Source organism: Penaeus vannamei, chromosome 20 (genome assembly GCF_042767895.1).
Source record: "Penaeus vannamei isolate JL-2024 chromosome 20, ASM4276789v1, whole genome shotgun sequence".
Lineage (NCBI taxonomy): Eukaryota > Metazoa > Arthropoda > Malacostraca > Decapoda > Penaeidae > Penaeus > Penaeus vannamei.
In genome coordinates, this window is record NC_091568.1 from 17,587,579 (window position 1) to 17,614,078 (window position 26,500).

Sequence of the window (26,500 nt, forward strand, 5' to 3'; positions counted from 1 at the left end):
TTTGCCGACAATCTCTCTATTCTACATGTCTCTGGAAACTAGAGTGCTAGCTCTTCATGCATTTAGCTATAAAGCAAAACCCTTTGATATAAGTTTAATCCAGATCCACAGTCCTTGCACAGATGTAAGATACACTGCCAGCCGCATGAGTAAATGCGATGATCAGTAAATCTACTAATGGAAGAGTGGGTATTTGTGTATTTATCGAGGAATATGATCACAAATTTCCACGTAGTTTCGGTCATTGTAGTATAAAGATTTAGGAAGTTTGTTCTAATTTGAAACATAATCGTGATGTCATTAAAAGCTTTCTCTTTAAGTCTATTACTGTATTACACAAGCTGGGAATATGTTTCCAACGTGGATATAACATTGCCTTTTCTGTATCTGTAAACTCTGGTATTCTCTGTGGGATTTTCTTTCCGTTTTTCTTTTCACTGCAGTCTGAGTATCCCACATCTATCACATGAAAATGTCAGAATTTGTTTCATTATTGCCTATAATAAACATTAATGGCAACTCAACTCCATCTTTTCTATGGAGTTGATGACTTCATTAGTATCAATACATAATTGGTGGGATTAATTACTTCGTTCTGCGCAAGTGCAGGATTAAATTTTGAGCTTAAGAATTAATGCTGGTCCAGAGGTGCATTAAAAGTTGATCATGGACGCTGACATTGTGCATGCGCAGTAGAGAATTGGATTAAACTTGAACATGGGATTAATAATAAGACGCCCTAGGATCCAGGACATTTGGGGCCTGTAAGGAGAAACTGTTCAGTCGGTATTTGTTTATGGCGAAAATATTAAAGTCACAGAGATTTTGATATATCTTGGTAGTATAGTTCATAACTAGGCTGAGACCAGGAAATCAGTAGACGTATTGGACAAGCAGCAGGTGCCATGACCTCAGTCAATAAGAGTATTTGTAGAGGCCAAAACCTGTGCAGGAGCACCATGGCTTCAGGGCTGCCAGTTTTGCTTTTTGGAAGTGAAACCTAGATGCTACCCTGTGCCTTGGAGTCTTGTCTTGATCCCTTTTGCAACAGGTTTTTGCATCGGATAGTGCGTGACAGTTGGCAGGACTATGTATCTGACCAACTGTTATAGCATGACCTATATATGATTTGTTACTTGATTAATCCTGGACCACCAACTCAGGCTATACGGGCACCTTGCTCGGTTCTCTGTGGATGATCCTGGCCATCGGGTGTCTCTCCCCGGTACATTTCCTGGTGGAGGAGACCTGTGCGACGGCTTTGGAAGTCTTGGGTCGGGCCTTTTTATTGTTCTAATCATCATTCTTGCTTGTTACCGCTATCATTATTATCATTGTTTATGGAAGAAAAACCCACAATGCACAAACTAGATTTATTGATGAAAGTGAGACAACAGTTTCGGAATCGTCCTCGATTCCGAAACTGTTGTCTCATTTTCATCAATAAATCTAGTTTGTGCATTGTGGGTTTTTCTTCCATATTATCAACACGGTATTGTGTTTTTCTTTGCATTATTGTTTATGTTACTGTTTTTATTTGAGCTGTTTATATTGCTATGTCTATTGTTTATGTTGCAGCTAATCTTCTTGTTCATGTTGTTGCTATTATCATTATTTATGTTGCTGTTATTATTGATATTGTTGATATTATTCTTTATGCTGTTATTATTGTTTATTTCATTATTATTATTTTTTATATTATGATTATTTATGTTGTCATCATTCTTGCTGTTGTTATTCTTGATTATGCTGCTGTCATTATTACTAATGTTATCATTTGCGTTGTTCGTTATCATAACTGATATCATTTGCTTTGTTTAACATTACTACTATTGTTATTATTTGCTTTGTTTGTTAGTATCACTACTATTGTTATTTGCTTTGTTTGTTAACATTACTACTATTGCTATTATTAGCGTTGCTTCATATCATAACTACTATTATTATTTGCGTTGTTTCTTATCGTAACTACTATTGTTATTATCTGCGTTGTTCGTCCGCATTGCACGCACGGGCGGCGTGGCCCGCCGATCCGTCCCTCCCTCACCGACCCGTCCCTCCCTCACCGACCCGTCCCTCCCTCACCGACCCGTCCCTCCCTCACCGACCCGTCCCTCCCTCACCGACCTGTGCCGCTTGTCGATGGTCTCGAGGTCGGCGATGGAGTCGGGCAGCGGAGCCCCCAGCGTCTCCCGCAGGACCAGGGTGGCGGCGCCGGCCACCAGCGACGAGGCTCCGAAGATCGCCGAAGGAGCCCAGGGAAGCACCGGGCCCTTGAGGGGAGAGGGGGGGGGGGCGGTTCGTATGAAATGCTTATATATTATATAATATATATATGCGAGCGTGTGTGTGTGTGTTTATATATAATATATATATATATATATATATATATATATATATATATATATATATATATATATATATATATATGTGTGTGTGTGTGTGTGTGTGTGTGTGTGTGTGTATATATATATATATATATATATATATATATATATATATATATATATATATATATGAATTCACACACACACACATATATATATATATATATATATATATATATATATATATATATATATATATATATATATGTATATTATATATATATATATATATATATATATGTATATTATATATATACATATATATATATATATATGAATTCACACACACACACATACATACATATATATATATATATATATATATATATATATATATATATATTATATATATATACATATATATATATTATATATATATTATACATATATGTATATACATGTATATATATATATATATATATATATATGTACATATTTATATATGTATATGTAAGTATATATGTATATGTACTGTATATCCACACACACACACATATATATATGCATTACATAAATATACATGTATATATATATGTATGCATTTATGCACGTTCATATGAAATGGGGAAGTATGAATATGCATGTATATATTGCAGATCAATGAATATAGACATCAACGACAACAACATATATATATACACATATATATATATATACATATATATATATATGTGTGTGTTTGTGTGTATACAGTATATATGTATGTATATATATATGTATATATATATATATATATATATATATATATATATATATATATATATATATATATGTACAGTATATATATATATATATATATATTTATATATACATATATATATATATATATATATATATATATATATATATATATATATATATATATATATATATATATATACTGTATCTATACATATTTATATACTTATATATAAATGTGTATATCTGTATATGAACACAAAATTTTTTATACATACATGCCATCATATAAGGGTTAGAAAGATAAAGAAAGAGAAGAGTAGGAAAGAGACAATCAGAGAAACAGATGATTGTAGGGATGAAAAACAGCCAGACCCAACTCGAAGAACGCCACAGAAAAACAGAGAAGAAAAAGGTTGAAAGAAACAAGAAAAGAAAAACTTCATCCCAAAGACCAAACAAATTAATTTTTAGAATGATCCCGACCAGGAAATCCGTGACGAAAGGTGCGAGAACCGATCCAATTCGCGATGCCACGATGGCGCTGCCCATGCCCGTCGTGCGCACCTCCGTCGGGAATAGCTCGGTGACGTAGACGTAGATGATCTGATAGGAAGCGCTGATGAAGAGCTTGCCCGTCATGGCCAAGATTATCACGAGCCAGGTCACGTCTGCGGAAGGGGGGAGGGAGGGAGAGAGGGAGTGTGAGGCGCTGATGAGTTTTGAGGTCATTGGGATGGTCCTCTCTCTGGTTTTGTCCTTCTGTCTATCGGACTTTGGCTACCTCTTTGTCTGTCTGTCTGTCCGACTCTGCCTCTGTCCGTCTGGCTACCTGTTTCTCTGTCTGCCTGTCTACCTGCCTCTGCCTTTGTTGGTTTGTCCGTCTCTGTCTTTGTATCTGTCTGCATATCTCATCATCTATCTATCTGTCTACCTGTCTCTGTCTATCTGTGTCTTTCTTCCAACATGTCTCTGTCTGTCTGTTTGTCTGTATGTCTGTCTGATTGTCTGGCTACATGTCTCTGCCTCTGTCTGTCTCTCTATCTCAGTCTGTGATTCAGTCTTTCTCTCTGTCTGCCTGTCTGCCTACCTGCTTTTGTCTGTCTGTCTGCTTGTCCCTGTCTCTTTGTCTGTCCCTGTCTGTCTATTTGCTTTTGTCTGTCTGCCTACCTGTCTCCATCTCTATCAGTTTGCCTATCTGCCCCAGTCTGTCTGTTTACCTACCATTTTCGCTGTCTGTCTGTCTGTCTTTGTCTCTGTCTCTGCCTGTCTACCTATCACTTTCTCTGCCTCTATATGTCTATTTGTCCCTGCCTGTATGTCTATCTGTCTCTGTCTGTCTATCTACTTTGTTCTGTGTCTAAGCTTGCTGTTTACTGAAGCTAAGAAACAAAAAAGAAAGAAAACAAGGAAAAATATTGACCCAAAAAAGGGGGAATAATGAATCTAAAGCAAAAGGGAAAATAAGAGCCTAAAAGTGAGCGGAAAAGAGACAAGTAGTATATAAATACTCACCACCACCCAAAAAAAAAGACTCCCTTTAAAAAAAGACTCCCCAAAATAAGAAATTCAACCAAAAAAAAAAGACTCGAACTAATAAACCCTTCCCCAAAAGGACCAACCCCTACCCCCCCCCCCAAAAAAAAAAAAAAAAAACTCCAACCCACCGGACGGGATGAAAGCCAGGGCCAAGATGGCGACCCCGCACACCAGGAACCCGAACGCAGCCGGGCCCTTGCGTCCGAGTTTGGCGATGATCGGCGCCGTGACGGAGTAGGCAGGGATCTCCACGAGTCCTGCGAGGGCCATGTAGGCGAAGGGGTCGGCGCTGAAGGAGGTGGCGCTGAGGGAGAGGCCGTAGAAGACCATGGCCACGATGAGGTAGTCGATGAACATGATGAGGGTCACGAGGGTGATTTTCCTGGTCCTGGTGAGGGGGAGGAGATTGATAGACAGAAAGATATAGATAATATGTATAATATATATAGATATATATGTGTGTATGTATATATATACATACACAATATGTATGAATACACACACACACGTGTATATATATATATATATATATATATATATATATATATATATATATATATATACATATATATATATATATATATATATAGATAGATAGATAGATAGATAGATAGATAGATAGAGAGAGAGAGAGAGAGAGAGAGAAAGAGAGAGAGAGAGAGAGAGAGAGAGAGAGAGAGAGAGAGAGAGAGAGAGAGAGAGAGAGAGAGGAAAAAAGAGAGAGAGAGAGAGGGGGAGGGAGGGAGGGGGGGGGGAGTGGAGGAAAGGAGGAAGGGCGGGAAGGGAAGGAGACAGGAAGGGAGAAGAAAATGAGGGAAAGATGAAGGGATGGAATAACAGAGAGAGAGAGAGAGAATGAGGGTGGAAAAGAGGGAGGGGGAATAGTAATTAGGCAACGCACTAATGAGTATAAATTCATTAATCAGGTTTTTTGGCCTGGTATTGATCTTCATCGCAGATCAAGTACTCGTCGAAAGGTAACGAAGAAAGGGATATTTAAAGAAAAGAAAGAAAGAAAAAGAAATAGATGAAGACTTAACCATGATTTTTTTTTCTTTTTTTATCTATTTATCCGTTTGTGAATTCAATGATATATCTAGTTTCATTATTCTGTTTTTTAGATTTATGAGTTTTATTCTCTCTTCACCTGCTACAAGATTTTACCCGATTAATCTATTTATATCTAAGTATCGAACTATTTATCTACCTGCAAGTATCATGTATGAGCCTTTTTTCATTATTAACATAGTTCCTCTTATATATTCTCAAGTTCTCTCATTTTCGTTTTCTATGTTTTGAAATTTAAGGGTGCACTTACCTGCACAGAATGAATGCAAAACTGAACCAGTTTCTCACAGATTCTTTTTTGTTTTTTACTTCCTTCTTCTCAGCCGATGACGTTGTCTGAAATTATGATGATGGAAAAACAATAACAATAATTAAGTTTATCGTACCAATATCAACGATAACAGTAATGATAACAAAGATGATGTTGACGATGACGAAGATGTCAGGCGGTGACGATAATAGATTCCTTCCTCTCCATTTCGTATTTCATTCATCGTCCTCATATTTGCGTTTCATTCGTTATCTTCATTGTTTTATTTTTTCTCCATCTTCACTTTTTAATCAATTATCAGCAGCTATTTTTTCTATTTATTCATAATCTTATTTATGCAATTTACTACTTTATCATTTATTCATTTTTCATTTGTATTCCACAGATTGCTTTTCTTATCTATTCATAATTTACCTCGCTTTTCCTTTCATCTCTCATTCTCTCAATCTCTCTTCCATTCTTTCTCCCTTTCATTCTCTTTCTCTCTCTCTCTCTCTCGCTCACTAACACACACACACACACACACACACACACACACACACACACACACACACACACACACACACACATACACACACACACACTCACACATACGCACACACACACACACACACATGGACACGTACTCTCTCTCTCTCTCTCTCTCTCTCTCTCTCTCTCTCTCTCTCTCTCTCTCTCTCTCTCTCTCTCTCTCTCTCTCTCTCTCTCTCTCGCTCCCATACCCTTTCGCTCTCTCTCTCTCCCTCCCTTTCGCTCTCCCTCTCTCCCTCCCCTTCTCCCCTTCCTCACCTCCGCCTGGATGTCCCTCATGGTCGCCCTGAGGTCGTCCTCGGGGGGCAGCGTCGCCCCATTCCACCTCGCCGCCTTCGCCAGCGTCGCCAGCGCTCGCTCGTGCTGCCCGCGGATGATCAGCCAGCGGGGCGACTCGTCCATCAGGCTAGGGGAGGGGGAGGAGGGGGAGGGTGGGTGGGTAGGGAGAGGGAGGAGGGGGAGGGTGGGTGGGTAGGGAGGGTGGGTAGGGAGAGGGAGGAGGGGGGAGGGTGGGTGGGTAGGGAGAGGGAGGAGGGGTAGGGGGGGTAGGGAGAGGGAGGAGGGGGAGGGTGGGTGGGTAGGGAGAAGGAGGAGGGGGGAGGGTGGGTGGGGAGTGGGGTTTGGGGAGAGGGAGGAGGGGGAAGGGGGTTGGGTTGGGGGAAGCGGAGGCAGGAGGGTGGGTAGGGAGAGGGAGGAGGGGGAGGGGTGGTGGGTAGGGAGAGGGAGGAGGGGTAGGGGGGTGGGGGGTAGGGAGAGGGAGGAGGGTGGGTGGGTAGGGAGAGGGAGGAGGGGGAAGGGGAGGCAGGAGGGTAGAGGGGGAAGGCGAGGGAGGATTTTTGTTTGGGGGGGCGGAGGGGGAAAGGGGAGGGGTGTTTGGGTAGGGGGAGGGTGGAGGGTGGGAGGGAATGTGAGAGGGGAAGAGGGGTTTGATAGGGAATTGGAGGAGGGTAGGGGAAGGGGGAGGGGGGAGGTTATTGGGTAGGGGGAGGGGGAAGGGGAGAGGATCGGGATCGGAGGGGGGAGGGTAGGGGAGGGTGAGGAGAGGGATATGAAGGGGGGAAGAGAGGAGAGAAAGAGTGTGGAGAGGAAGGGATGGAGGGAGAGAGAGGGGAAAAAATAAGAAAATATTAATAATAATTTTGTAAACTCTCAAACACGATTAGCGACTATGTAAGATTCACATTAAACAAACAGAACATATAACAAGGGGAAGAACAAAAAACACACAAATATACAAATGCGCGCGTACATCCACACACACACACGCAAACAAACCCACACACATACAAACAAACACACACACGCACACACACACACTCACAAATACACACACAAACAAACACACATGCACACACACACAAACACACACACTCACAAACATACACCCACACACCCACGCACACAAACACCAACACCCCACACACACACTCACAAACACACACACACAACCACCCACCCACACACACACACAAACAAACACACACACACACAAACACCCATACTCACAAACACACACGCACTCACAAACACACACACACGCACACTCACAAACACACACACTCACAAACACACAAACAAACACACACACCCACAAACACACAAATACCCACACCCACACACAAACACCCACACCCACACACACAAACACACACACAAGCAAACACACACAAACAAACACCCACCCACACCCACACGCGCGCATCGCCATACTCACTAGAGCGCCGGGAAAATCACCAGATTGGGCAGCGAAACGACCAGGTTCAGAGTCCTCCAATCCCGGATCAGGTAGGCCACGCCCCCCCACGCCATGGTTCCGGTCGCCCATGGCAAGGCAGTGAGAACGCCCACGAAGGAACGCATCCTCGGCTCACACACCTCCATGGCTGTGGGCGTGAGGGCGTGGGAGGTGTTGTCAGAGAAAACATGATTGTTGCACAGTCATCGCTCCTTTCACTATGTTTGTTGTTGTCACCGTCGTTATTATCGGCCTTTTATTATCATTATTATTATCTATCATTACTATGATTTATTATTATCACTGTCATTATTATCATTATCATTAATATCATTATTCACATTCACATCATCGCAATTGCTATTTTTCTTTTACTCTTGTTGTAGCAGTCGCTGTTATTGTTGTTTTGAGTGTTCTCACTTCCTGTTGCAACTACTTTCATGATCAACGTTATAACAGTCACCATTATCATCAAAATCATACTACTCACCGCATGCGTTTCAGTTATCAATATCTATCTACCTGTGTGTGTGTGTGTGCGTGTGTTTGCGTTCATTGTGTATGTGTGCGTGCGCGCGCGTGTGTGTGTGTGTGTTTGTGTATGTGTGTGTGTGTGTACGTGTGTTTGTATTTGTGTTTGTGTGTGTGTGTGTGTGTAAATATACAGACAGGTAGATCAACAAATAGCTATACAGAACATAAATGCAGATACAGATGGACGATGATAATGATAAAGATAACTTCAACTGTGATAATAATGATACAATTGGTCATAATGATAGCCGTAACAATGTTAATAACAATGTTTACGAAAGAAAGTAAAATAACATTTAATTTCAATAAACATGCAAATTATAGCAACATTAATCATTATAATTATAGTAATATTGATAATGATAATAATGATAATAGTAATGATCTCAAACGCAATAATAATAATAATGAGTTATAAAAATAATAAAAACAACAAAAATAATGATAATAATATTGATGATAAAGGTGCGGTCAGACTACCCATAGATTCGTGAAACCCAACAATTTTGATGGAATTTGCCCATCGATGGACTCGATCTACCCTCGATGTGATGATACCCAGTCGTCCATCGATGGACGAATGGAAAAATTGCACATGTTGAGAATCTGTAGTATGCATGGTATGCATATATTTTCATTTAAAAGCATAAATATTTTTATATATTCTAAGTTATCTAAAATTATTCATCTTTAGTTTTATATCATTATTTACATTTAAACCTGAGCTAAGATACGGATAAAAAGTAAAAACAAAAGCATGGATTCTCATTTGACTGACGAATATATTACAAACCGCCAACTTCAAATTGAATCCGCAGACCCCGTGAATATTCGAAATGTCGAATTCTGAAGCAATTTACTCCCTCTTAGAAAAGGTTATTATTCCGAAAACATTAGAAAATAGCAAGAGTTGGGAAGATTGCGGGATCCATGGCGAGTTTCTGCTTGTTTTGATGCCGCGATTCCACTAAGACTAAGTAGATGTTTTTTTTCGTTGTGTGAACATCACGGATGGATCGGTTGGTTCCAGCATACCGTTATAACAGTCACCATTATCACTGGATTCCAGTGAAATTTTTGGTTAGTCTGACCCCTTAAAGTATTAAGGGGTTGTTTAACATTTACAACATCACAAGCGTACAAAGAGCACTCTTTTTGCTGATCCCCGAAAAGCGTTTACATGAAAATGTTGATGATAGACACGATTCTATTTTCATAGAATTTAAAAAGCCAGCGAGCTTTTTTTTTAAGTCTCCCTCCCCCTCCTAGCGTGCGTTTTGTACTATTGTGAAAATGTTGAAAATTTTGAACCATCGCCGACATAAATGATAATAATAACATTGATGATGATTATAATGATAATATTAATGATTATAATAACAATAATGATAGTGATAACAACAATAATAACAATACTGATAACAAAATCAAAACGACAACAACAATGACAACGATAAGAATAACAAGCCCCCCCCCCAAAAAAAAAAAAAAAAAAAAAAAATCCAAAACTCACCCAGAATGTAGAAGGTTGGGAGGTTGACGCAGCCCAGCACGAAACGGAAAGCCAAGATGAGGTTGAAGTTGGAGAGGAAAGAAATGGAGGAGGAGAATAAGGTGAAGAGAGACAGGGTCACGATTATCACGAGACGACGACCGAGTCTGAGGAAGCGGAGGGAGGGAGGGAAGGAGAGGGAGAAGGAGGGAGGGAGGGAAGGAGAGAAAGAAGGAGGGAGAAAGGAAGGAGAGAGAGGGGTGGAAGGAAGAGGAAGAGGTGAGGTGGAATGAGGGAAGGAGGGATAGGGGAGGGACAGGAGGAAGAGATAGAGAGGAGGTGGAATGAGAAGAAAAAGGAGGGTGAGGTGAGAGGGAGAGGGAAAAGGATGAAAAGGAGAAGGATGGGGGGAGGTAAGAGAGGGGAAAAGAGGAAGAAGGTGAAGGAGGGTGAGGTGAGAGAGAGGAGGAGGTAGGGAGGGAGGGAAAGAAGAAAAACGAAAATGAGAAAAGACAATACGGAAAAAAAACACATTACTCTAAAAACAATAAATGAATAACAATAATAGTAATACTACTAATAATGATAATAATCAAATTCAAAATATATCAACAATATCAGCATGAACGATAAAACTTACCGGTATCACTTACCTGTCTGCCAGAAACCCACCGACAATAGGGCTGATAAAGGTACCGAACATCATCATACTCTGATAAGTGGCTCGTAAGTAGTCGCGATCACAAACGAGCTGAAACTACATAATAGCGTCGTTTAGTAATTCCTGGTGGTATGGTTAGGAGTATTATTATTATTACCATTATCATTATTATTATCATTGTCATTATCATTATCATTAATAGTATTATCATTATCAATAGTATTAGTATTATTATTATCATTATTATTATTGTTGCTGTAACCTATATCAAGAGCCACACTGAAAAAAATAGAATTATACCACCAAAGACGTCAGTAGAGGTCAAGATACAGCTAAGAAAAAAATAAGAAGATAGAGTATGCTATTTACGCAAGACAAATAGGTTTGCTGATCTTTTACACTTATCAAGAGTCGGAGAAGTTACAATCTATGAGGGAAATATATTCCAAAGAATACAAATGACAGTAAAAAAAAAGCATCTAGACGATCGACTTACTTCAAATGTCACTGAACTGAGGGTCATAGAACTCCTGGTAACTCTTGCAGGTTGATAAACATTAGGTAAAAACTTATAGAGGGATGTGAATTATCGGTTACAATCTTGTATAATACTGAAAGAGCCCCAGTGAGCCTACGATGCCCAATGTTCAGTTTTTAGTAAGACAGGAGAAATTTAATGGAATTAAAAGAACGATCAAGTAGTCTTAATCATGACTCGGCAGCAGATTACCACAAAGGAGAACAATACTGAAAATGAGGCAGAGTAAAAGCAAAGCATGTGCGAGTAATGTCATCTTCATAGATCCTCTTGCACTTGCGAATGATGCTTAACTCAGATGAAATTACCCGGGCCATATTCCTAATATGCAATTCAAATGTAAGTTTTGAATCAAAGGCTACATCTATTAGCTTAAAGGGAATATGTGAAGTAATTATCGCGACATAGCAAGGAAGTGGACACGTTGTGCATGCCAAGCGGAGCAATTTTCAGCCTGTGCCAACCAGCGTACTTTTCCTGAAACACTTCGAGCCCGATTGCTTTGTAAACAGAATGGCTTACATGGGATTTGCAAAACGGTAGGCCATTTCCAATTTATATTTGTCATGATCACAACAGCGCAAAACAAACTCTGAAAGAACGCTTTTGCTTGGCGGCGTAGCAAACATTCATTGCGTGGGTACGACACAGTGTGCCGAGTGCATTGCAAGCGTGTATTACTACACAGAGGTAAGGTAGGTACACCTCAAAAAGCACAACACAAATAAATACCGATGCCCCTCCACTCGTGAATGGATGTAGGCCTGCGCCACGGGTGCAGACAAGAGATAGCTCAGCCTGCAGAAATTGTGTACCATACAGAAGCGGGATCACACGTTCGACTATAAAAAATAATTTAGAAAATTACCATTCATTCAGTCTCTTCGGGTCTCGACGCCACTCCATGTCTGGCTGGTTTGGCACAACTTCCACGACATCCACAGCGTCGGGCTCGTGCATGTACGGTCCAACAACCATCAACCCTTGATATTCCTCTTCTTCCAACTCTTCGAAGACGTAGGCACCCTCTGAAGAACTTATACCAATGTCCTCATCAGAATAATCCAATTAAACTTCACTGCTGCTGTAGTCTTGTGAGTCCGCCATGTACAATGTATTGAATGCAGAGAATGCGGTGATCGAGTTCTGGAATTGACGTCACACATCCGGGTTCCGGATTTTCGCGGAAAAATGTGACTTGACTTCGGAAAATCGAAATAAATCAATTTTGGGAAATTATTTTCTGATTTCCTTTTTTACTCATATTAGAGAGTTGTTTGCGAGTTAATTCTCCCTTTTTAAAATTTTCAGTTGTTACTTCACATACGCCCTTTAAGGTTAAAATGGTTGTAGTAGTTGTTACTGTATAGTAGTATCATTGGTAGTAGTCGTGGTAGTTGTAGTTGTTATTATAGTAGTAGTATCGGTAATAGCCATTTTATTTGTGGTAGTAGTTGTAGTTGCCGTAATAGTAATAGCAGAGGTAGTAGTTCTATTTTTCATGCCATCATCTTGCTACAAAGCCCGACTGGAGACCAAGTGTTAGACTAAGGCTGCGTCCGCGCCAGGACCACGAGGCTTGAGGACAAATTGGAAACATTGTGGGGGACAACAGAAGACATTTGGAGACAAATCGCCTGATATGTATGGGAACATATCTGTTACGATGCTGAGAGACGTGGCAAGAAGAGTCGACTTGGTGAAACTGTCCACACCTCGTTGGTCTGTTGCTTGGTTGGAGGGGACTGACAACACCTCGTCCACACAAGAATTGTTAACATGTTTCCCAACGAATCCTTACCAACGTCTACTACGATGTTCCTTAAGGACTTAACAACTTGTTACCCAACTTGTCCGTGTTTATGTTCCCACCGTGTTTTGCCACTGGTGTGGACACAACCTAAACTTTCCAGTCAGTTGTAGATTGTAATGATATCAAGAATTACGTATTGTATTTGGTCTACTCTGTTCAATTCAAACTGTTATTAACCAGGAAAAAAAGATTTGGCTGCAAAAGGAACATTAATTTTGTTCTTTCACAGTGTTAAGTTCAATAAAAAAGAGGGTGAGGTTGGGGGAATTGGTACCACGGTTAAAGCATCAGTTGTTGTAGTTGTAGTAATTTTACAATCTTTTTATTCATATATTCATTCATTTTCTTGGTCGTAAATCATTTTTGGAAGCATTTTGTCAATCTCTCAATCTCCCTCTCTCTCTCTCTCTCTCTCTCTCTCTCTCTCTCTCTCTCTCTCTCTCTCTCTCTCTCTCTCTCTCTCTCTCTCTCTCTCTCTCTCTCTCTCTCTCTCTCTCTCTCTATCTCTCTCTCTCTCTCTCTCTCTTTATCTCTCTTCTCTCTCTCTCTCTCTCTCTCTCTCTCTCTCTCTCTCTCTCTCTCTCTCTCTCTCTCTTTCTCTCTCTCCCTCCCTCTCTCTCTCTCTCTCTCTCTCTCTCTCTCTCTCTTCTCTCGCTCTCCCTCTTTTCTCTCTCTTCTCTCGCTCTCCCTCTTTTCTCTCTCTTCTCTCGCTCTCCCTCTTTTCTCTCTCTTCTCTCGCTCTCCCTCTTTTCTCTCTCTTCTCTCGCTCTCCCTCTTCCAATCCCTCTCTCTATCTGCCTCCCTCCCTCCCTATCTCTCCCTCTCCTTATCCCTATACCTCTTTCTCCCTATCTCTCTCTTTCCCTATCTCTCTCCCTCTCCCTACCTCCCTCCCTCCCCTCCCTCTCCCTACCTCCCTCCCTCTCCCTACCTCCTTCCCTCTCCCTACCTCCCTCCCTCTCCCTACCTCCTTCCCTCTCCCTACCTCCCTCCCTCTCCCTACCTCCCTCCCTCTCCCTACTTCCCCTTCCTCTCCCTTCCTCCCTCCCTCCCTCCCTCCCTCTACCCCTATCCCTCTCCCTCTCCCTACTTCCCCTTCCTCTCCCTTCCTCCCTCCCTCCCTCCCTCCCTCTACCCCTATCCCTCTCCCTCTCTTTCTCCCTTACCTCTGACGTCAGTGTAGACGAGAAGACCGTTAAATCGAAGTCCCATTCTGTGCATGGGTAGACCTCGCTCCCCGCTGTAGTGTTGGTGATGTATGCACACGAATCTCTGTGCGGATAGATTGACATAGAATCGTAGATGAATAGATAACATATGTTGATAGGTTGATGAATAGGGTGGGTGTAATCATGGATAAAGAAACGAGTAGGTGAGTGAATAGAGTAACAGATGAGGAAATGGATAAATGTGAAGTGAATGAATGAATTGATTTTGGGTGAGAAGTTGTGAGATTAAAAGTTTTGTCGATGGCGAGATATTCATTAAGGTTGTGACGTCACCAATAAGCTCAAGATCGTGTTCTGATATCTACTTGTGAGATTACATCATCAAATCTTTGCGTCACCATTACGTCACTGTTGTGTTCCTCTTAGTGAATTAGGTCATCTGATTACCATTTGTTTAGAAGTTCTTTATTACATTTTGCCACATCAGTTTTATCATCATTTTTATTTTCATAATGATTATCAGTTGTGTTGTCGCCATCTTTTCTTTGCATTGTTATCCCTGAGCGTGATAATTATTTTTGAATAATGGTAAGCTTTTTAAATGCTGGTTATTTACCTTAGCCAGTCAGAGACTGTTATTTGTCCTTCAATGGCGGTTATTGGCTGAGAGGAGGACCAATCAAGAGCAGTCTTACATCGGCCACGTTTGTGATTGGTCGAAAAATTGCCGATATTGCACCAAAGCACATCAGTACAAAACTATATGACAGAAAATAAATAATCAACTTAAAAGGTTCAATATTCAAGTGAAGACTCAGTCTGCGGTGAGAGGAAAATGATAGTGTAGAATGAAACTATAAAACTAAATAATATTGTGAAAGTGAACTATATACTTGAGTGATATTGTAAAACTGAACCATATGATTGAATGGTATTCTGAAATTGAACTATAGATCTGAATGGTATTGAAAATCTGAACTTCCACAATGAACCTGACCCGTAGCGCTCTAAAACCGTTCCAACGATCGGGTGTACTTCTACAGAGCACGAAAGTATTCCTCATTCCCCGACGGGAAAGGCTCGATCAGTAGCAACTCGAGGTGTCATGGCGTCTGTTTTTATGATTGTTCATTGGAAATATAACCATTAAAATCCTTATTATCCATCCTTTTTGAAAAATGAAGATACCAAAATGATTGACCAAAGCATCCGTAACTCTTGTGACGTCATTAAAATAAACCCCATGTGCCTTTTTTCCAAAAATAGAATCAGGCGCCATGACACCTCGAGTTGCTACTGACCTTGCCTTTCCCATTCTCCGACGGAACCCAAAGCAGAACTCACTCGGAGATGGTAGCGTTGACATCTTGAGGAGGTCGACACGTGTGGGGGATTGTGGGAGCGAGGTAAGCGCCGCTCAAGCTCTGTGGGGGGATTAGGAAGAACCCTGGGGAGGAAAGGGGGCATGTGGGGTTATTCGGTGCGGGGTGCTGTTGGGAGGGAGGGGGAGGGGGGAGGCTTAAGGTAGGGATGTGGGAGGGGAGGGGGAGGGAGGGAGGCTTTGGGTAGGGGTGTGGGAGGGGAGGAGGGAGGGAGGCTTTGGGTAGGGATGTGGGAGTGGGAGGGGGAGGGAGGGAGTCTTTGGGTAGGGTTGTGGGAGGGGGAGGAGGGAGGGAGGGAGTCTTTGGGTAGGGTTGTGGGAGGGGAGAGGGTTGTGTGTGTGTGTGTCTACGTGCTTGATTGAGTAGCTCCTTGTGCATGTGCGTTTCTCTATAAAAGGGCTTTTCCTTGTTGAACACAAGATTAATAAACATATTCACAAAATACATGAAAATAAAGTACATTAATTATTTCATTTTTCAGTTACGATTATATTTTCCAATCTAAAGTGAAGGGCAAAAAAATGACACGCAGTGTAAGTAGACTATGCTCGATAGTCCACTTACAACACTGTAATATCAACTTGAAAATCCACTTTGTGAACTTCATGGTCCAGTTACGATATTAAAATGATAGTCCACTTAAAAGAGGATCTCGATCACTTACAAAATGAACTTGATATTTCACTTACAAAATGAACCAGAAAGTTCACTTACAAAGTGAACCTGGCATTACACTAATGATATGAAGCTAATAGTCTACTTACAATATGAATCTGATATTCCACTTACAAAATGAACCTGACAGTCAATTTACAAAATTAACCGGGGAGTCCACTTATGAACCTGATAGTCCACTTATAGAATAAACAGGGGAGTCCACTTATGATATGAACCTGATAGTCCACTTTTGATATGAACCTGATAATCCACTTACAAAACGAACCCGATAGTCCACTTACAGACAGAAGCTGCGATGAAATACAAAAAGTTCCACTTTCCGGTCCCAAGGCGTATCAACAGTTCGTCGAATTTGCTCCCCATCTTGCCCGTAGAACCAGATCCTTGGAGAACCACTTGATTCCGAGAGAACCACTTATTTTCTAGAGGATGGTTTGAGTCTGAACCACTGGAATTTTGAGAGAACCACCTTTTTTCTTGTTGGAACCACTTGACTTTGAGATAACTTTTTTCCTTCTTTAGGGAATCGTTTACAGTATTTCAGAACCACTTAAGTCTGAGTTAGAAAAAATAAAATTCACTGAGATCTCATTACATATGGAAAATCTATTTGACTGAAAAAGTAATAAATAAATAAATAAAAGAAATAAAAACTTTTATTTCAAAGAAGCATTCAGATTGAGCAGACAAAGTGGCCCTTGTAGAACCAATCGCTGTCGGCAGAACCACTTAGACACTGGTGAATGTTCTGAAAATATCAAGAGTCAGACTAAAGTGGCTTCTATGAGTCAGTGTCACAGAAGCGAGAATGTTATTAGGTTTTAATGACAATAACTGAGTAATATTCATGGTGGTTATAACAGTTTGAATGAGATACTTTAAATACTCATGTAATCACTGGTTAGAAAGATATTATAAGGCTGACTGATTTCTCAAAGAAGACTTTACAGAGAAACTACGGTCGTTTCATGCAAATAAAACAGGCATTAATGCTTAAAAAAGAAAGAAAGAAAATAATATTGCCGCTGTAGATTTTTTTGGCGAAAATGTTCCATGTGAGAATACAAAAAATTTATAACTTATGGATGAAACTTAAACTGTACATTGTACACTTTAAAAGAGTATTGTGGTTTCTCACCAGCTCCTTATTCATTATATTCATGCCATTGATTCAGGAAATGTCCATAAGAAAAAAATCAATAATTCTATTAGTAATCAAATGAAATTCACTGAACAGTAGGCTAGTTTATTCGGTCACCGGCTTTCAAAATACGCAAGAATATGCAACAATATTCTTGTGCTACCTCAAAGGCAAAAGCTGTCCCAGAACATTAGTGTAAGACACATACGTACAGAAAAAGAGAAAGAGGGGGAAGGAGCGAGAGGATAAGAGAGAGAGAGTATAAAAGGCGAGAAAACCCTTCTATAAGGATGATTGAATGGTGGCGCTGAGTGAGGAGCGGAACAGCCCCCGCGCCTGGGTGTGCGTCCTGCTGGGTCACGGGAAGGGTCGCCGAAGGTGTGAGCGGGGAGGTCAAGTTCTGACCTCTTATAAGCCTGGGGGACGCCCCGGCGCAGACAGACAGAGGGTGTGGGTAGACATGTGGGCTATCCTCGTGCTGCAAACACGGCCACATGGTGACCATAGTTGACCACACGGTATGAACACACGTGGGATGCGAGCTTACAGGACTATGCACTATGCAGTATGGCAGAAATAGAAACAGAGATAGAGAGAGAGAGACAGATAGAGGGACAGAGATAGACAGATACACATACACATATACTCAGAGAGAGAGAGAGATTTCTTTAATGTGACCCTGATACTAAAATGATAAAAAATCCAACCACAGCAGGACAACAAACAACAAGCATTCATCAGAATAACCCTCGAGTGGCAAAACATGATAATAATAAAAAAATAAAAACATTCCAAACAGAAAAATAAAATATAATCCATAGTATATAACATCAAATAGACCAAAATCAAACAAACGCAAAAAATAAGAGCATTAAAGACCAAAATAAAAAGAATTTTTATAAAAAGTCAACTAACATCTTGTCTTCCTTTTCAGAGGCCTCGTAAAAAAGTGAGTGGTACTTCAGAGAGGCACTTAGAAACGTCCCTAAACACACGGCGAGCTTCCCACGTTGCGGTCTTCATCTTATGTTAGGGTAGTCTTCCTCGTCTCTCCCTCTTCTCCATCCTTCCCGATCCTCCTTTCCCTTCTGTCTCTATTTCTTCTTTTTCTCCTCCTTTTTCCTTTCCCATTTCCTCCTCCTCTTTTTTCTTCTTCTTCGAATTATTATTATTCTCCTTATCCTCCTGCTCCCCACCCACCTCCTCTTCTTTCTTCCTCTAATTCTTATTCTCCTCCTTCCCCTTCCTCTTCCTCATTTTCCCTCTAATTCTTCTTTTCCCCCTTCTCCTTCCCCTTCCTTATTTTTTCTATCTTTTCTTCATAAAAAATCTTTCTCTTCTCCCCCTCCTTCTTCCTTTTACTCCTCCTTCCCTTTTTATCTATTCTATTTTTTCTTCCTTTTCTTCTTCAACTTCCGCCCCCCCCCACCTCCTCTTCCTTTTCTTCCTCCTTCTGATATATGTGTACGTGGGTGTATGTACAAATGTACACAAAATCGCAGGTTGAATTTTTAAAACTGACATTAAATTCAAGAGTTTAATTTACACTGTATATTGATAGATAAAAAAGGACGGCTGATTTGGATTGGGGCAATGGAGGTTACATGCGGTGGTTCTTCCTTTCGTCGCTTTTCGGGACACAATACGGCTTTTCTGACGCAGAATCCACGCTCAGCAAGTACCGTCTCATGGTCACGAGCCAGAGGAATACAACTTATGACGTCACTGGTTCTATTTCAAAATTGGTTCTAGCAGACGACTTTTTTATGTATAGAATGAGGAATTTTAAAGGCAACAATTACTAAACGAATAGATTTTTATGCAACTTCACTTCAAATTATACAATCTTTATTTCCATTGTGGTTACTCTTTTTTGAGAGTAACTTTTTCTAAGATCAGCCCATGGGTGATTACTCACCATCTCCAAATTCCCTGAAACTTCTGGATTATTGAGCTTAGCTTTGGGACAAGAAAAAATGGTGATGACATCGACGATTGACCCCTCCTGGGCCGAGCAGGCCACGCCCCTTTTTGGACCCCTTATGGAATGTACCACTTTTCGATGCTCTAATCTTCAACCAACACTGATATCCCAAGCTTTTCTTATTTGAACTAGTTACTACTATCAGAGTACCACAACATAAAGTGAAAAATATCTTGGGTCCCCCATGTAGGTTGACAGTAGCGCCACCTGAAGTTGCTTGCGACACCATTTCTGGCAATTAGAATTCGGGCCCTAGCTCCAACCTACATAAGGGTCCAAACTGATTGCACTTGATTGCACCCTTACATGTCCATCATCAATAATCAACAATAAAAGTTCTGGGATCTCTGTGCAGGGGGGAGAAAAGGAGACTCAAAGTGGGTTCAATATTATATAATAAAAAATAACATATTCTGTTCATACATGAACGGTGAATGTGCAATTGAATCCAAAACCAAAAAAGAGAGAAAAAACAATAGGAAAAAAATAGTTCACATTCTCCATACTTTCAGATAAGATAGTTGGCTTGGATTCTCTCTCTCTCTCTCTCTCTCTCTCTCTCTCTCTCTCTCTCTCTCTCTCTCTCTCTCTCTCTCTCTATATATATATATATATATATATATATATATATATATATATATATATATATATATATATCGCTATTTTCTAACTGGAAATTGACTTGAGCAAATCTAACCACTATTTCTATTTCAACCCAAAGCAATGGAAACAGTAACACTACCATGGCGATCTCACGCTATTATTTACAACCTTGAAAATATTGTTCAAGGAAAGCATGATTCCTGATTCATGCCGGTGTAACAGCCCTGACTATACCCTCGCCCAGAATATACACGGGGTTATTTTACGCTTGGTTGTTTAATACCCAGGGTTATTTTATGCTAGGCTATTTAATGCCCTGGGTTATTATTTTATGCTAGGCTATTTAATGCCCTGGGTTATTATTTTATGCTAGGCTATTTAATGCCCTGGGTTATTTTATGCTAGGCTATTTAATGCCCTGGGTTATTATTTTATGCTAGGCTATTTAATGCCCTGGGTTATTTTATGCTAGGCTATTTAATGCCCTGGGTTATTATTTTATGCTAGGCTATTTAATGCCCTGGGTTATTATTTTATGCTAGGCTATTTAATGCCCTGTGTTATTATTTTATGCTAGGCTATTTAATGCCCTGGGTTATTATTTTATGCTAGGCTATTTAATGCCCTGGGTTATTATTTTATGCTAGGCTATTTAATGCCCTGGGTTATTATTTTATGCTAGGCTATTTAATGCCCTGGGTTATTATTTTATGCTAGGCTATTTAATGCCCTGGGTTATTATTTTATGCTAGGCTATTTAATGCCCTGGGTTATTATTTTATGCTAGGCTATTTAATGCCCTGGGTTATTATTTTATGCTAGGCTATTTAATGCCCTGGGTTATTATTTTATGCTAGGCTATTTAATGCCCTGGGTTATTATTTTATGCTAGGCTATTTAATGCCCTGGGTTATTATTTTATGCTAGGCTATTTAATGCCCTGTGTTATTATTTTATGCTAGGCTATTTAATGCCCTGGGTTATTATTTTATGCTAGGCTATTTAATGCCCTGGGTTATTATTTTATGCTAGGCTATTTAATGCCCTGGGTTATTATTTTATGCTAGGCTATTTAATGCCCTGGGTTATTATTTTATGCTAGGCTATTTAATGCCCTGGGTTATTATTTTATGCTAGGCTATTTAATGCCCTGGGTTATTATTTTATGCTAGGCTATTTAATGCCCTGGGTTATTATTTTATGCTAGGCTATTTAATGCCCTGTGTTATTATTTTATGCTAGGCTATTTAATGCCCTGGGTTATTATTTTATGCTAGGCTATTTAATGCCCTGGGTTATTATTTTATGCTAGGCTATTTAATGCCCTGGGTTATTATTTTATGCTAGGCTATTTAATGCCCTGGGTTATTATTTTATGCTAGGCTATTTAATGCCCTGGGTTATTATTTTATGCTAGGCTATTTAATGCCCTGGGTTATTATTTTATGCTAGGCTATTTAATGCCCTGGGTTATTTTATGCTAGGCTATTTAATGCCCTGGGTTATTATTTTATGCTAGGCTATTTAATGCCCTGGGTTATTTTATGCTAGGCTATTTAATGCCCTGGGTTATTATTTTATGCTAGGCTATTTAATGCCCTGGGTTATTTTATGCTAGGCTATTTAATGCCCTGGGTTATTATTTTATGCTAGGCTATTTAATGCCCTGGGTTATTTTATGCTAGGCTATTTAATGCCCTGGGTTATTTTATGCTAGGCTATTTAATGCCCTGGGTTATTTTATGCTAGGCTATTTAATGCCCTGGGTTATTATTTTATGCTAGGCTATTTAATGCCCTGTGTTATTATTTTATGCTAGGCTATTTAATGCCCTGGGTTATTTTATGCTAGGCTATTTAATACCCGGGTTTGTTTTGTGCTAAGCTATTTAATGCCCTGGGTTATTTTATTCTAGGCTATTTAATGCCCTGGGTTATTTTATGCTAGGCTATTTAATGCCCTGGGTTATTTCATGCTAGGCTATTTAATGCCCTGGGTTATTTCATGCTAGGCTATTTAATGCCCTGGGTTATTTTATGCTAGGCTATTTAATGCCCTGGGTTATTTCATGCTAGGCTATTTAATGCCCTGTGTTATTATTTTATGCTAGGCTATTTAATGCCCTGGGTTATTATTTTATGCTAGGCTATTTAATGCCCTGGGTTATTATTTTATGCTAGGCTATTTAATGCCCTGGGTTATTATTTTATGCTAGGCTATTTAATGCCCTGGGTTATTATTTTATGCTAGGCTATTTAATGCCCTGGGTTATTATTTTATGCTAGGCTATTTAATGCCCTGGGTTATTTTATGCTAGGCTATTTAATGCCCTGGGTTATTATTTTATGCTAGGCTATTTAATGCCCTGGGTTATTTTATGCTAGGCTATTTAATGCCCTGGGTTATTTTATGCTAGGCTATTTAATGCCCTGGGTTATTATTTTATGCTAGGCTATTTAATGCCCTGGGTTATTATTTTATGCTAGGCTATTTAATGCCCTGGGTTATTATTTTATGCTAGGCTATTTAATGCCCTGGGTTATTATTTTATGCTAGGCTATTTAATGCCCTGGGTTATTATTTTATGCTAGGCTATTTAATGCCCTGGGTTATTTTATGCTAGGCTATTTAATGCCCTGGGTTATTATTTTATGCTAGGCTATTTAATGCCCTGGGTTATTTTATGCTAGGCTATTTAATGCCCTGGGTTATTTTATGCTAGGCTATTTAATGCCCTGGGTTATTTTATGCTAGGCTATTTAATGCCCTGGGTTATTATTTTATGCTAGGCTATTTAATGCCCTGTGTTATTATTTTATGCTAGGCTATTTAATGCCCTGGGTTATTTTATGCTAGGCTATTTAATACCCGGGTTTGTTTTGTGCTAAGCTATTTAATGCCCTGGGTTATTTTATTCTAGGCTATTTAATGCCCTGGGTTATTTCATGCTAGGCTATTTAATGCCCTGGGTTATTTCATGCTAGGCTATTTAATGCCCTGGGTTATTTCATGCTAGGCTATTTAATGCCCTGGGTTATTTTATGCTAGGCTATTTAATGCCCTGGGTTATTTCATGCTAGGCTATTTAATGCCCTGGGTTATTTTATTCTAGGCTATTTAATGTCCTGGGTTATTTTATGCTAGGCTATTTAATACCCGGGTTTGTTTTGTGCTAAGCTATTTAATACCCGGGTTTGTTTTGTGCTAAGCTATTTAATGCCCTGGGTTATTTTATTCTAGGCTATTTAATGTCCTGGGTTATTTTATGCTAGGCTGTTTAATACCCGGGTTTGTTTTATGCTAGGCTATTTAATGCCCTGGGTTATTTTATGCTAGGCTGTTTAATACCCGGGTTTGTTTTGTGCTAGGCTATTTAATACCCGGGATATAAGATGGACTAGGCCAGTCTATACCCCCAAGTGTAAAATGGGCAAGGCTAGAATATACCTGTTTCATTTTGCATGTAACATGTATTATTGTAATGTCTATAATGCAGTGGTCTCAAAATTGCAGAAATTCCTTGTGCATTGACTTTTACAGGTCACACTATTAAACACATAATTTAAATGTTTATTCACAAGCCTAGCATTCTGTAATTAATCATTTCTATACTCTACAATGTTTTAAGATATATACAAAATTTCGTGGCTACTGATCATTTGTGGATTTGTTACTGATCTCCAGTTTTATTTAACCTTTGTGTTATCATTATTATCATTACCATTATTATTATCAATATTACTATTAATATCATTATCGTCATCATCATCATAATTATTATTATTTTCCATATCATTATCATTATACTTATCATCATTATCATCATTTTCATCATTACTGATCTCCAGCTTTATGTGGCCTGTGTGATATTACGATTATTATTATCATAATCATAAGCATCATTTTCATTATTAGCATCAATATGATTATTATCATTATAATTCTTATTATCATTATCATTATTTTATTTAACACTCTTCATCATTATCATCATCATTTTTATCATTATCAGTATCGTTATTATTATTATTATTATCATTATCATTATTATCATTATCATTATTATTATTGCTATTATTATAATCCTGATGACTAATTACTATTATTATTATTATCAATATTATCATCATCATTAGCATGCACAGTATATGTTCATACAAAACAAAGGCAAAAATGTTAGCATTATCGGTAATAGTGCCAATCATGTTTTATTCTGGTCAGTAACATGTGAACAGTCAAACAGCATTCACAACGACAGTGAAGAGTTCAGAAACTGTTTGCAAGCATAAGGCATACATTCGTGGAATTCAATAAAATGATAATATAAATTGAGGCGTGAAACATGCTGCTTTAATGAACCTCACAAACGTATACTGCATATCATTTGTGAACACATGACTGTGCTTTTAATAAGGGTTAAGATAATGATAATGATTATGATTTAATGTTAATATGATGATAATTATAATCATGATAATTTTTATAAACAAAATAGATTTTTCACGTTGGAGTTTAATGTGATGGCAGTAGACCATTGGCACGGACGCCAATCATGATAGAAATATACATGTCACGTGCAAAATGTAGGTGCTATATTTCGGCATGGGAGGGTATGTTCTGGCCTAGGGGGCTTACTCTAACCAGTGTCATCATCATCATTTTACACCTGGGAGAATGAACTAGCCTAGCTTAATTTATACCCTGGGTATAAACAGCCTTGCCTAAAATAATTGGGTATACTCTGGGCGGGGTTTTGTCTGGGCTGTTGCACCGGAGAGCAGGGCAATGGAACCGAACAGCTTTGCAGTCTTATATTTCTTTTATGGTAGTCACTCGAACCAGAATGAAAATAATGACGATAATAAATGAAAGATGGACCTCAGTAATTTATATCAACCTGAAATTAATCAAAATAGATTAAGTCAAGCTAATGTGCAGTCCTTTCGATTATTTATAAATTAGATAATTGATAATTACTTAGTAATAACAAGATAATAGCTGTTGAGGGTGAGTTAAGAGCTATTGAAATTATTACAGTAATTGTGATAATATCTTTTAAAATGTATAAATAAGAGGAAAAATACCATTGTATTAACAATGACAATGACAAAACGAATAATAATTATGTTGGTAGTATTGGTGATAATGAATGAGTCAGCGATGATACTTATTAGGAGTGATAATACAAGTGATATCAAGTGAATATGCAAGCAATCATAGTATGGCTGTAGAAAGAAATTATATAAGAAAACCATATAGTGAATCTGCCGTGCTTAGTAATAATGAGAAAAATAATACCGACGAAAAGAAAGGAAGAAAGAAAAGAATAACAAGCAGGCGAGATGAACACCAAACAAATCTTAGAGTTTCCTTACTTAACACAAGGAGATTAGAGCGATAAAAGATAGTGGGGAGAGGTAATCCTGTTGTGTAACCATGGCAACAGCTCAGATCAAACGTTGAGTTTTCTTCCTTCCTTCTTCTATTTCACCTTCTCTGTTCCTTATCTCTTTTCCTTTTTCCCTTCTATTAACTCCACCTTCCAGCCTTCATTTCTCCCCTGCGGTTCTTCCCATTCCCTTCCTTTCCCATCCCTTCCCCTTACCTCTCCCACTCCCTCCCCAACACTTCCTCTCTCCCCTCCCCTCCCCCTCCCACCCTCTCATCTCCCACTCCCTCCCCTCCCCCTCCCACCCTCTCGTCTCCCACTCCCTCCCTCCCCCTCCCACCCTCTCGTCTCCCACTCCCTCCCCTCCCCTCTCACCCCCTCGTCTCCCACTCCCTCCCTCCCCTTCCCACCCTCTCGTCTCCCACTCCCTCCCCTCCCCCTCCCACCCCTCTCGTCTCCCACTCCCTCCCTCCCCCTCCCACCCTCTCGTCTCCCACTCCCACCCCTCCCCCTCCCACCCTCTCGTCTTCCACTCCCTCCCCTCCCCTCCCACCCTCTCGTCTCCCACTCCCTCCTCTCCCCCTCCCACCCTCTCGTCTCCTCCTCTCCCCCTCCCACCCTCTCGTCTCCCACTCCCCCTTCTACCTTTTATCTCCCACACCTCCCCTCCCCCTCCCACCCTCTCGTCTCCCTCCCCTCCCCTCCCCTCCCACCCTCTCGTCTCCCACTCCCTCCTCTCCCCCTCCCACCCTCTCGTCTCCTCCTCTCCCCCTCCCACCCTCTCGTCTCCCACTCCCCCTTCTACCCTTTTATCTCCCACTCCTCCCCTCCCCCTCCCACCCTCTCGTCTCCCACTCCCTCCCCTCCCCCTCCTACCCCTTTATCTCCCACCTCCCTCCCCTCCCAC

The 26,500-nt window shown here is 40.0% G+C and overlaps 1 protein-coding gene across 5 annotated transcripts in view; it reads right to left on the minus strand.

Moving 5' to 3' along the window:
* Window positions 1-26,500, minus strand: part of LOC113800924 (organic cation transporter protein) — a 32,500-nt gene that overhangs the window by 1,821 nt on the left and 4,179 nt on the right. For 2 of the 5 annotated variants that reach the window (XM_027351740.2, XM_070135134.1), the window contains exons 2-12: window positions 16,758-17,090; window positions 15,761-15,863; window positions 14,414-14,519; window positions 10,889-10,992; window positions 10,257-10,402; window positions 8,189-8,357; window positions 6,733-6,880; window positions 5,923-6,008; window positions 4,733-4,992; window positions 3,552-3,736; window positions 2,128-2,273 (exon numbers count right to left, since the gene is read on the minus strand). In XM_027351740.2, coding sequence (XP_027207541.2) covers window positions 2,128-2,273; window positions 3,552-3,736; window positions 4,733-4,992; window positions 5,923-6,008; window positions 6,733-6,880; window positions 8,189-8,357; window positions 10,257-10,402; window positions 10,889-10,992; window positions 14,414-14,519; window positions 15,761-15,863; window positions 16,758-16,839 — 1,535 coding nt within the window. In that variant the 5' untranslated portion in view covers window positions 16,840-17,090. Of the gene's footprint in view, window positions 1-2,127; window positions 2,274-3,551; window positions 3,737-4,732; window positions 4,993-5,922; window positions 6,009-6,732; window positions 6,881-8,188; window positions 8,358-10,256; window positions 10,403-10,888; window positions 10,993-12,302; window positions 13,614-14,413; window positions 14,520-15,760; window positions 15,864-16,757; window positions 17,225-26,500 lie in introns of those variants that run through there. The other 3 variants (XM_070135133.1, XM_070135135.1, XM_070135136.1) reach the window with 3 other exon arrangements.